The 12,835-nt window shown below is 41.7% G+C and overlaps 1 protein-coding gene and 1 long non-coding RNA gene across 2 annotated transcripts in view; one reads left to right on the top strand and one right to left on the bottom strand.

Annotated features, from left to right (window-relative positions):
* tspan2a (tetraspanin 2a) overlaps window positions 1-12,835 on the top strand; it is a 33,771-nt gene that overhangs the window by 11,443 nt on the left and 9,493 nt on the right. The window contains exon 2 of the mRNA XM_066703700.1: window positions 3,959-4,061. Coding sequence (XP_066559797.1) covers window positions 3,959-4,061 — 103 coding nt within the window. The remainder of the gene's footprint in view (window positions 1-3,958; window positions 4,062-12,835) is intronic.
* Window positions 1-12,835, bottom strand: part of LOC136749411 (uncharacterized) — a 92,485-nt gene that overhangs the window by 78,311 nt on the left and 1,339 nt on the right. The window contains exon 2 of the long non-coding RNA XR_010816746.1: window positions 5,544-5,650. This is a non-coding gene — a long non-coding RNA (uncharacterized LOC136749411). The remainder of the gene's footprint in view (window positions 1-5,543; window positions 5,651-12,835) is intronic.

Genomic DNA, 12,835 nt, shown 5'->3' with positions numbered 1-12,835 from the left:
TCTTTTATACAGGTAACGAGCTTAGATTAGGAGCACTCTCTTAAAGGGAGTGCTCCTAATCTCAGCTCGTTACCTGTATAAAAGACACCTGTCCACAGAAGCAATCAATCAATCAGATTCCAAACTCTCCACCATGGCCAAGACCAAAGAGCTGTCCAAGGATGCCAGGGACAAGATTGTAGACCTACACAAGGCTGGAATGGGCTACAAGACCATCGCCAAGCAGCTTGGTGAGAAGGTGACAACAGTTGGTGCGATTATTCGCAAATGGAAGAAACGCAAAATAACTGTCAGTCTCCCTTGGTCTGGGGCTCCATGCAGGATCTCACCTCGTGGAGTTTCAATGATCATGAGAACGGTGTGGAATCAGCCCAGAACTACATGGGAGGATCTTGTTAATGATCTCAAGTCAGCTGGGACCATAGTCACCAAGAAAACAATTGGTAACACACTACGCCGTGAAGGACTGAAATCCTGCAGCGCCCGCAAGGTCCCCCTGCTCAAGAAAGCACATGTACAGGCCCGTCTGAAGTTTGCCAATGAACATCTGAATGATTCAGAGGAGAACTGGGTGAAAGTGTTGTGGTCAGATGAGGCCAAAATCAAGCTCTTTGGCATCAACTCAACTCGCCGTGTTTGGAGGAGGAGGAATGCTGCCTATGACCCCAAGAACACCATCCCCACCGTCAAACATGGAGGTGGAAACCTTATGATTTGGGGGTGTTTTTCTGCTTTGGGGACAGGACAACTGCACCGCATCAAAGGGATGATGGACGGGGCCATGTACCATCAAATCTTGGGTGAGAACCTCCTTCCCTCAGCCAGGGCATTGAAAATGGGTCGTGGATGGGTATTCCAGCATGACAATGACCCAAAACACACAGCCAAGGCAACAAAGGAGTGGCTCAAGAAGAAGCACATTAAGGTCCTGGAGTGGCCTAGCCAGTCTCCAGACCTTAATCCCATAGAAAATCTGTGGAGGGAGCTGAAGGTTCGAGTTGCCAAACGTCAGCCTCGAAACCTTAATGACTTGGAGAGGATCTGCAAAGAGGAGTGGGACAAAATCCCTCCTGAGATGTGTACAAACCTGGTGGCCAACTACAAGAATCGTCTGACCTCTGTGATTGCCAACAAGGGTTTTGCCACCAAGTACTAAGTCGAAGGGGTCAAATACTTATTTCCCTCATTAACATGCAAATCAATGTATAACTTTTTTGAAATGCGTTTTTCTGGATTTTTTTGTTGTTATTCTGTCTCTCACTGTTAAAATACACCTACCATTAAAATTATAGACTGATCATTTGTTTGTCAGTGGGCAAACGTACAAAATCAGCAGGGGATCAAATACTTTTTTCCCCTCACTGTATATATTTGCCACAGTGACCGAAGCTTACTCATAAGCTTACTCTAATCACGTTCACATTGTTAAAGACAGGTATGAGGAAATGTACCTTACTGTCCCCCCCTCAGTGTAGTTAATTCTGTGCTCTGCAGCGGAGTGATGATTACAGATTGGCGATTAAAGAGGGCAGGAACTTTCATTGTGTTGGCAGCAGCAGTTTTAAAAAGTGGTGTCATCAGAGTCAAGACAGTGGGCCCTTGTTTTGGGCGACAGGCACAGACGGTGACTTTGTTCCCCAAATGCAAAATGGCGGGGCGAAGGAAGGCAACGGGTGAAGGACGGTGCCAGGGGTAGGCTGATGCCAGCAAAGGTTGACGTCACGAACGAGACAGAACTGAATTTTGTTACCGCACTGGCCTGGCCACAGTGGCAGGGACTTGGTATGGGGAGGCTGGTACTGCCTGCCTATTTAGGCCTGACAAACACTGGGAGCGAGAGCGGGGCAGGGGGGGCGAGAAAAAGGATGACACATTCCTTGCCTGTGGAAGGCCATCTAAAACAGCCAATCCTCAGGGGTCTACCACTGATTCAAACACAAGCTGATGAAGCCTGGTTCTTCTGTAATATGACAGACCACCCCATTGAAGCCACACACAGCGTGACATCACTAAAAGCACTATTTTAGGTTTGCCTAAAATAAAGATAAATACATAAATAAAGGTCAGGAGATAGCGGTTCACCCGTCATTTCTGTTCCCTTGTCACTTATTGATCCAGAGACTTTAAGACCATTTTTGATGGATTCCTGTGAATCAGCACAGTGTGATACTTTGTTGTATTTTGACTTGCATATGTGAAGAAATGTGTGTAATGGGTCTAAAATATGCCTCCAGTTGCAAAGATGTCCTTGATTAACCCCTGAATGGAGGACAGAAGAGGTGTTTGTAGCTAACCTCACAATAAAGGATTTCCCTGTATTTAGCACACTTACCCCAACCCCCAAAGCTCTGGCACCATCAAAAAGTCTCCCTGTATAATATAGCTATATTTAGGGCACTAGTTCACCATATGGGATTAGACAATAACGGCCTAGGTTTTATCCAGATAGGATCCGGCTTTTTTTTCCATTCTGCTCAGAGCTCTTTTCCTGTGTGGACAGACTAATAGGGGCTGCCAGGAAGATGGAACCTATTGTTGTCCTCCTTTTTGGATTTCCAGCAATATAGTCATTTTGATGAATAATGGAAAGCTCCCCTCCTGTGAAGCCCACAGCAAGAAAACAAAATGACGACATGGTTGGGCTGTTAAAAAAATTAAAAAAACAAAAGTGTCAGAGAAGTATACAACTCTCCAGACGAATACGTAAATAATCCTGTGTGTGAAATAACACAGATATAACCTGCCGCCACACTGGTTTCAAGCCTGTTTTATTGAGACCATGGAGCTCCACTAAGCTTTGGAATCCCCACATTGCGATTTGGGGCAGTACTGGCCATTTTTAGATCCAGCAAGGAGACAAACAGGAGCAGTTTCAATTTATTGCATATGTTATCGCTTGATTTTTTTGCCCTAGATTTCCTTTCACGAGTGTCCCATTTAAATTCCTTTTTGCTGCTTCTGCTTAGGTTTGAATTATGTTGATTAGCCAGAATAACCAGTTTTGTAAACTCGATCTATCAGTGTTCAGCTTTTTTAAATATTGAAAACATTGTGAATAAATATAGGGCACATAGTGAGTGAACTTTTATTTTCATATATATTTTTTTACAAATTTACATTTTGGCACACTTACTATAGTGGCACCTAAGCTAGAAACATGTGAAATGACTTTAACCTCAAGAAGGGGAGCAGTTTTATTTTAATCCCATTTGTGAATTTAACAGGAATAGCCTCACCATGAGTAAGTTATATTCCAGACTCAGTGACTATGGTGGGTACGAGTCGTTGAATGAGTCCGGTGCTGGAAAAGTCTAACCACAGATGGGAAAATATTTCTGCAAGTGGTGGGGGTGGGTGTGTGGGTGGGGGGCGAACTCACAAAATGACTGTGATGGTGAACCAAAAAAACAACAGAAACACAATAATAACTGTTCCTGTGATTATAAAGTCATAGACTTCACAAAATACAAAATCTCTGACGTTGTCTTCTTATAAAATTCTACATACCTATATGGGCATCCATCTTGCATTAGCAGTAGTGAAACATTTGTGTAGTCTGTCAAAAAAGTAGTCTAACTGGGTAAGAGTTTGTTTTTTAAAATGATTACAATATTCAGTAATTGCAGTATTACATCAGAAAGCTTACAAACGAGTGGAGGCCATTTGACCCATCATGCTCATTTGGTGTCCATTATTAACCTAGCCAGTCTCCTATTACCACTACACACACAAAAATGCTCAGTCTGTGTGGTAGTTTCTTTCCAATACACACGATATTACGTTTTCCATTAGCAGTTAAAAGATGTTGGAATCATGAATCGCCATGAACATGAAGTCTTATGTTGTCATATTTTGACTGCAAATGTTGAAAGCTGAATACTAGTTTTAGTGAAAAGAGGCGCAAATCATTTGGTTAATGGTTGGCCCTCTCTAATAAGCTACCCTCTCTATTCCACAGCTGGTCGGCTCCTTGGTTCTGGCGATTGGCCTATGGCTACGGTTTGACCCTACCACCACCAAGATCTTGGAAACAGATGAAAATCCCCCAAGCTTCTACATTGGTAAGTTCCACAGTTTATTTCCTCCACACCTAGTGGAACCAGGCTAATTTCAGGCTAAAGCTGTGGTTTGTTAGCAAGCAGACACTGTGAACGGAGCCCTTTTGGTCTGTTTTTAACAACCTTTGGAATTAGCATAACTGACAAAGTTGTAACAATTTTGCATCTCATACCCACACATCTGACTGAAATAATATCCAGACGGCTCTGCGGTGTAGATCAACGAGGGGGGATATCCGGCCTGCTTCGACTGACACCGAGTATAGAAAAGTAGTTATGAGAAATCAAAACATCAGCGTTTAATTGCCAATCCATGCAGCAAAAATCATTATTGTGTAGCAGAAAAGAAGCTAACTGCCTCATTCACTACAGAGATTGTACATTGGATAAAAAATAAAATATAAGACCTTTGACAGTCTGTGTCTACAACTCTGTACCCTTCATTGAAATAATTTAGTATAATATAGTACAAGGTAATTGCTATGTGTACACTTTGGTTCTCAGTTTGGTGGCACAAACTAAAGATTAAATAAGGAAAAAAACATGGGTATCTTAAAATGTGTTGTTTTTTGGTTTGGTTTTTAAGTGAGGAAGACTAGGCAGCTTTTACATTTAACTTTCCAGTTCATTTTCATACTATTTGTATTAATAAATAAAAAATGTTTAGTGGCGGTTATTTGTAATACGACAGTGCTGGGCTGTGTTTACTTGCTGCCAAAAATGTATGAAAGTATACAGTAATAAAATTATAACCAACCATAACTGCCTTAAATAAGTCATGACAGTACCTCGACTATCATAATTTATTCATCAGGGTGTAAACACAGCCACTGAAGAAAAGTGCTACAAAGTCAGGATAAATGAAAAAAGGAAAACCATATATGAAAAAATCAGAATCAACAGGCTCAAGATAGGGAAATACTCAGGTTCTGATATATAAGATGTCTGGCCCAGTTCAGTGTATTGGGTTGAGAAGCAGCATGGACCTCATGAAAACTTTTCTACCTTGGTTTGTTTCTGTTATCTTGTTGCACTTGCTTTGGGGGGCTGGATTCAGTGGCCAAGAGTGGGTGTTTTAAAGACATTTAACGCCTGGGTGTGTTGAAAACAGGAAGCCAGGATGTGGATATAAATACTGCTGGGAAACCGCAAAACCAACAGGTCTGCTGCACTACCAGTAGATCACTGAGAACAAACTACAAGACACAGCTCAGCCAGGGAAATGTAAAGTCCAGTTAGTTATACCACAGAAGAAGAAAAAAAAAGGCATAGGTGTAACTGGGAATAACAATAGAGATTGGAAGGTCTTGATTTTGTTTAGCTGGGTATTTACAAAGTGAACATTGTCCTAATCCATACATTACCGTTTCTCAAAATTGAACCAAAAAGGAAAAACAAAAAAAACAAAAAATTGAAATCACCTGAATTGCATGCATTCCAAAAAGATAATGCATGTCGAATCTGTAATTATAAAAAATCACTTACTGTTTAGCCATCTGCTTGGATTATGGTGTCCTCTTTCTTTTAAATGGAGTTAGCTGGACTACGAAGAGACTCGCAGGCTTTTACATCTGACATCTCTCCACCTCCCTCTGAAATAAAAAAGTAATGTAACTCGAGAAAGTAGTTTCAGATCGCATCACAGTATCAAACAAGAGTTTATAGAGTGACACCTGGCCCATGCACCTTCGAGACAAGGTCACGTCAAAACAAAGGGACATTTCCTTAAACGTTTACGGCATGTTTATTTAAAGTATTCCCGCCAAGTGCTCCAGTCATAACAGTGACTTATACTTATCGTCAAACCAGAAAAGAATAGCAACCACATAAACTATGCAAAAGCAGACAGGTCAGTCTAGTTTAACTGAATCAGAATAAATTACAAATGTCCAAATGTGGATATAAATGGTAATCCTTATGGTTTAATTCAGTATTAAATTGTGTGGTACGGTTGAAGCAACTTGGAACCCCTTGCCTTGCAGAAACCTTGTCACTGATACTTGCACTTTTTCATGTTCCGGCATGCTGACCGATGCCTAAATCTGCTTTGTGCTGAGCTGTACTCTCTCAACAGCTGTCTAACTGTCTGCCAGCGGCCTTTCCCTTGAAATCTTGAGGCAATCTGTTTGAGTGTTTCCTTCAGAAATCACCACAGACACACACAAGTCTAACCAAAGAGGGGCACACATTTTCAGCTCGCTATCAACACTTTAGATCTCAATGGCGGCCAAACCACAAGACGAGGCATTAGAAGAAAACATGCACTGTGGCACTGCAGTGGAGGTGATTGATAACGGGTTTCCTCTCCTTGGTTGTCAAGGTAACACAAATATATCCAGAAGCTGGGAGACACAGAAGCCACGAGGCCTGCAGCAGAAGTTTTGCTTTGGCTTCTCAGATTGTATTATTATTAAGATTAAACTTTTCTATGGCACAGAAAGGTATCTGGTGAATGGTGCATGCATTGATAGGAAACAATGACAGAGATGACAGAATGGAAAGTGCAGGTGGGTTTTTGCTGGGAGTGGCTATGCTGCTGTAATTCAACGGCAGGGTAAACATGCAAGGAAAGCTTCAGGATTGTTTACACTGCACCGTGCTCACCACGACTCCCTCCAAAAACTGTTTGTTCTCACACTGTCTTTGTCTGTGTGATTGGAAGCCAGTATCTACCCACCAGTACTTGAGACTTGTCGGCTCCTATTCGTTCAAATTCTAGGTAATTTCCTGAGAATTACATTTGTCATCAGTTGTTCGGCGTACTTCCTCTGCAACACACTCCCCAAGTACAAAACCACGTGTGCAGCTTTGTATATCTGCAGATAAAAGCTGTAATTTTAGCTGCTATAGCCAGTAAGAAAAGTGCTGGGAAACAATCAAGAAGGTTTTAAATTCTATATCCATCAAGAGATATCACTTGATTTATCAGATTTGTGGCAGTAATAAATGCCAGTGGTTGAGCATAGATCGATCCCATCCCTCAATCGCTGATGAGAAGTGGAGAAACCCCAGGAAATATAGATAAAGGTCATTACATCACTTGTTTTGTTATTTTCTTCTCGCTCTCAGCTCAGAGTTGGTGGCTGAACACATTGTGTTGAGAATTATTGTGCCCACACCACTTTAAGAGATCACCCCGCCTGGTGTCCCACAAAAACTGTCACTGAAGAATCAGGCTAAACAGCCATTTCTTTCTTTGTCTTTTTGATTTCCACAGAAGCTTTTCGCCCTCCAAGCTTCCGTCGTGGATAGCTCAGCTTTCCCCCCCGCAGGGAGGCCCATGTCGAGCGCACAAACAACTGCTCTCCTCAAGGGGGTTAATTACGCACCACTCTCTCCCCTCCCCCGGGGCCCGGCCCAGCAAAAGTGTACCGAGCCTCAGTGTCACTCCTCCACTACACAATCAAAGGGCTGAAGAGCTCCCCACGGTACAAGGAGTACCAATTAAAATGCAGCTCTGGCTCATTGTTAAAAAAGAGCCACTCGGCAGCGGTACTCGGGCTGCCTGCTCCCAGCCCTCGTTATGAGAATGATAATTAGAACTCAAGGGCTTGGGAACCATGTCTGGGCTTCTTACCCTGTGAGCTCAGACAACAGAGTCACAATGAGAGCCATGAAACACACCCAGGACCGCCGTCATCTGAGGAGCCCCTGCTCACTGAATTTCCTCAGAAGCCACTTTTCGTTTTTTAAGATCTCTGTGAAAAGACCCTCTATGTTGTTCAGTCTGCCTCCCTGTATTATTAATGGGGGGAATTTGCAGCTGGGAATACCAAACGTGGGAATCATCCACATCATCATCATAATCATAAGTGGATGGATATGCTGGATGTTTTTTTTTGTTTGTTTTTTGCAGATTTTAAAGATAATTCATACTGGTTTTCATCACACACTCTCCCTCTCTCACACACACAACCACACCCTGCTTCCATCGAATTTCTGCAGAATTGATTAATGTTTCAACATTAGACAAGTACTACAAAATTATAGATTACAACCATTTGTGTACTAAAAATTATAATATCAATCATTTATTGCAGTTATGAAACTATCCTGCTGTACTATATTTTATTATATATTACTGTACTGTTTTTAGAATGGTATTTTTTCCCCACATACAGACACGCACACAATCCCTTGCTCTTTCTCTCACACACACACACACACACACAATAACGCTCTCTCTCCCTCTCCCTCTTATGCCACAATCCTAAGCAACGAGATCTCTGCAAGACGAATTGACTCATACATACACATCCGTATCGGCCATCAAACAAAGCTGAAGGCAGGAGATAAAAGCATTATGAAATATTTATGCAATCTTGGTGAGCACAGTAATACTGTTGCGGATCAATAATATATTTTATCCTCTTTTGTACTTCTGAATAGTCCCATCTCTAATTGTCTGCTTCTATGTATTCGTAAGGGGTGTTCTTTATTGATCTTGAAAGGTGTTGGAGAATATGACTCTCTTACTCTGCGCAGTAAGAACTATCAATTGACAAAAACACCAGCACCCTTCAGAGCCACTCAATACAATAGTTCAATAAAAGTTTTGGAACAGGACGTGTTGTTCTAAGCTTCAGTAGCTTTTAAGATAGTATTTCGAATCCAACTTTGGGCCTACATAGGATAAATCAATCTGATAGAAATATATATTCTTTTAAATTCTACACTGCATTTCAGCAGACGCACATAAATAATTTTGTCTGGGTTGCAAAGCAATTTCCACACGTCCACAAGAGTCTTCTGCGAATTGGGAGGGGGGAGGAGCTGCTGTCTCTTGACTAACTTATATAGGTTATTAACAATTATATTTTAAAGTGGCAACAAATCTGAAAAGAAATAAAAATAAGAAAAATGGATAGTTCCTTCTTGAAACAGGTGCCTAGCCTGAGGACTGTTGCTCTCGGGCACTGTGTTCCCATCGTGGTAATGTTGCCCTGCTTGGGTGTGTTGCTTTCTAATTAAACTAGGTCACCATGACTACTTCGATGAGATCATTAAGTGATACTTATGTCCTGTCCGCTGTATTTTGCTAAGCAGCACTAATGCTAAAAACCTAAGCCTAGTGTCACGAGCTTTGTTTACTATACTTTTTTATTTTTATGATGAGCAGGCAGTCGCTCTCCCCTTATTGATACACGCTGTGGAAATTGTCCCAGAAGAAACGCTGCCTACAACAACAGTGCAGAGATGGCCTCGTCAACTCTACCCACATACATGTCAGCGCTATTCTGAGGATGTCACTGAGGTCTGCCCTCTCTAGGTATCATCGTGCTGCACAAGCAACAGGGATCACTGCGTATGTGAGCCTTTGACAGTCATCTAAACTTCTGTGGCAAGGAAACTGTTTTGGTGCGGTGGTTTTTTTACTCAGGGGTTTACTGCAGATGATGGTTCAAATACAAATAAATGACCTCATTCAAAATTAAAGGACAACTATCACAGTTTTCAAAATGGTTGTTTTGTTATGACCTCATGTGTTGGCAGGAACGTGTAAGTAAAGTTCCTGTGATTTTTCTGTTCAGATTACCAAATTTGGACACTTGAAAGTGTAGCCCTCTACAAAAGCATAGCACAAACATGTTTCATCACCATAGTGTACACACAGGCCAGATAAACTACAAGAGCACTGGATTTCGATTCCCCACAGCAATTCAGGTAATGTTCAGTGGCTCTTTCGTGTTAAACAAAAATAAAGGATGCACAGTCTTTAATCGCCTCTGCATAATTGCATACATTATATGAGTTGATGGATACAACCATTGGAGACTAAAAGTTAGACTGGTGGCAATGTATGTACCATAAACAGAGAGAAAGGGGTCAGTATAGGATGGGGCCAAAGCATATGCCTCCCTCCAGGTGCAGTGTAATTCAGTAACTCTTATAGGAAAAGGGAAATACTGTTCACACTTAATCAAGCCAGCTCCCCCCCACCTCCCTACTCCAACTGGGCTGATGCATCCTCTGTCTGCAGTCCAGCAATCAGCAAGAGTCACTCTTAGCGAGTGCACAATGCAATTTACAGCCACGCACTTTCCACGATAAACAGAAATGTCTTTGTTTCCACACATTCACAGTCCATTAAGCCGGTCCTCTCTTTTTTTCCCCGCACAGAGGTATGCCGTTTTCCATTTTCCTTTTCCTTTCCTGGTTTTCCTTGCTTTCCACTAGGTCCACATCCCTCACCACAAAAACACTTTTGTGGGAGAATTAAACTTTCCACTATTTTCCTCTGGGCAGCCCACCCCCATGCCTTGTTCACACGCACGGCTTCCTAGAAACTCAAAGAGGTGTGTGTCCAATTCCACCCGACAGAGGCCTGGTCAGTGTGTGCTCTCCGCAGTAAGAATGGCGGCTCTGTGGACAGATGGGGAGCCTTTACACAGGCCTTTCTGTCTGTCTTGCATTTTGGAAAAACATTCCCTTCTATTTTGGATCTTTTGGGTGGCTCTTCGAAGTTTACAGAAAATCTTATGCCACAAAACATAATCCACCGGATTTAAAGCAAACGGAATTCCAGCAACCTTTTTTTTTTTTTTTTTTGGTTTTGTTATGTAACCTAACTTGGGGAAAAAGTAGTTTAGTGATGGGAAACCTACGGACTCAAAGAAAGAATCTTTAGTTTCACTTTCACAGGACTGCTGAACTAAGTGGCCCTGAATTCTTCCTGTGTGTGGAGTTGTACCTCTTCAGGTGTCTTTCACCAGACTTACCTGGAGAAATTGGTGCATTGAGCATTATTATTTATTTTAGACACTTCACAAAAGCAGTGCTGTTTCACATTGATTACAATCTTCACAGCTTCTGGTCAACCTGGATTCGATTAAATATCCTTATTTTTCACCAATGACACCAGTGTCGGCATTTAATTATCAGTCACCCTGTTGAATTACTGCTATAGAATAATGTATCCTAATTAATCATTTTACATTGCTTCTACAGAAACCAATGTAGGTGCCACACAGTCTGTTTTGTGTCTGATGTGTTCAGAAGTCATGTACACATTACTTAATTGCTGTTAGACTACACCAGCTATGCACCCGGTTGCCTTGTCTCCAGTCAAGACACCCTGGTGCCATCTTAATCAGTTGCCCGTATATTTAATTGTTAATCCAACACATCAGGCCATATTTTGGGATATCTTATCTTGCATCACTTGTGGTCGAAACTGAATTTGAATTCCGCTGCCTCAGTCATCTATGACTCCCATCTAATACAGGATTTGAATTACTGCACTTTGGTAATGCTTTTGTAAACTGAAAGCTGGATAAGGGCGTCTGCCAAGAAATAATAATAGTAAAAATAATAATTAGTCAAGAGTAAGAGTTTGTCACTGTGGTATTTTAGAGGACAGATAATACAAACAATACAGCAAATCAAGTGCAGACAGTGTTGACAGCTGTAAAAACTATGCTAAACAGGTCTAGCACCATCTTTACTTACAAGAAATCATTCACCAAAGGGCCCATATTTGTTTTTACTGTTGTTGCTGTGAGAGAAACATGTTTTCCTGGTTTGCAATTGTATTAGTTATTTCAGTACATTCCAGTTTACTACTAGGGACATATCAAGATTTCACACTGGGCACATCAAAAGTGTCTTACAGATCTTACACGTCTAAGTTTTAAATCTAAGAAGCCATTATACCAGTCCATCCCAAATAAATAAGTCACACATACTTAGTTGCTGTGTAAAGATCAGAATGAAAATGTAAAGAATATCACTCTCAAATATGTTTTTTGGTTTAGAGGGGCTAGAAAATGCCTTGGAGCCGCTGAGAATGTTTGTCACTGATAATAACGGGGAATAGGTTGTGATGCTGCGGGTGTTTTCTCCGGTAAGAGCAGAGGGGCTGACGATGTTTTTTGTAGCCCCGGACAGTGCTGCCAATAAGTATTATCGGTCATCTCAACATAATATTTTACACTACATATGTGTTCAAACAGACATGCTAAAGAAAGGGCTGCCTTCTCTTACACACTAGCACTTCAAACCGCTTCAGGTAGTGAGAACGTGTTCTTTTCAAGACGGGGTTTTGATGAGATGCACTGTAGCTAAAGCATGTACTTCATTAATTATAAACTAAGTGTTCAAACATGTCCTACATTAACACGTGGATACCAAGGGGAGAGGGAGGAGATAAAATGCACACACACGCACACACACATGCACACACACACACACACAGATATACCAGAGACCTGTCTGTCAGTCTAGGGGGAATATCAAATCAAAAGGACAGGAAAGGGCTTTGTTAATCATCAAGGAAGATTAAACCTCTGGTTTTATTGCTGAAATATGTAACCTGGTGAACAAAGTGCATCCAGGCAAAGCCACTGCCCAAGTCAAACAGGAACTAAACCGGTCCTCTAACACAGACATGTAAACAAGGACAGAAAAAGGTGATGTTAGCTTTAAATCCAGGACACTCGTCCCATCTGCCCGATTTAAGTCCAGGAAGAGACCAAGAGGCCGGGCAGAAAGGTGAAACATGCCTGGTGTCTTTACACAGACAAGGCCTGAGAATGGCACAGCTCAATGTGATTGTCTGCTATATTACAAATACACAGCCGTGACAAACAGATAATACGAACGATCAAATAAACCGCAGGCTCGGATCACACTCAAATGCAGGGTGCCTTCATAATCAGAGGACTCTGTACATCAATAGTAAAAATGATGAAGAAGAAACGGCCTAGATATTTGCCATGAGAACCAAGGATGCGTTTTTGACGGTTTTCTCTGTATGACTCTGCCAACTGAATCCATCT

Source organism: Amia ocellicauda, chromosome 5 (assembly GCF_036373705.1).
Source record: "Amia ocellicauda isolate fAmiCal2 chromosome 5, fAmiCal2.hap1, whole genome shotgun sequence".
In the NCBI taxonomy this organism is placed as follows: Eukaryota; Metazoa; Chordata; class Actinopteri; order Amiiformes; family Amiidae; genus Amia; species Amia ocellicauda.
The sequence above is the reverse complement of the archived record's forward strand: the minus strand, read 5'-3'. Positions and strand labels throughout refer to the sequence as shown.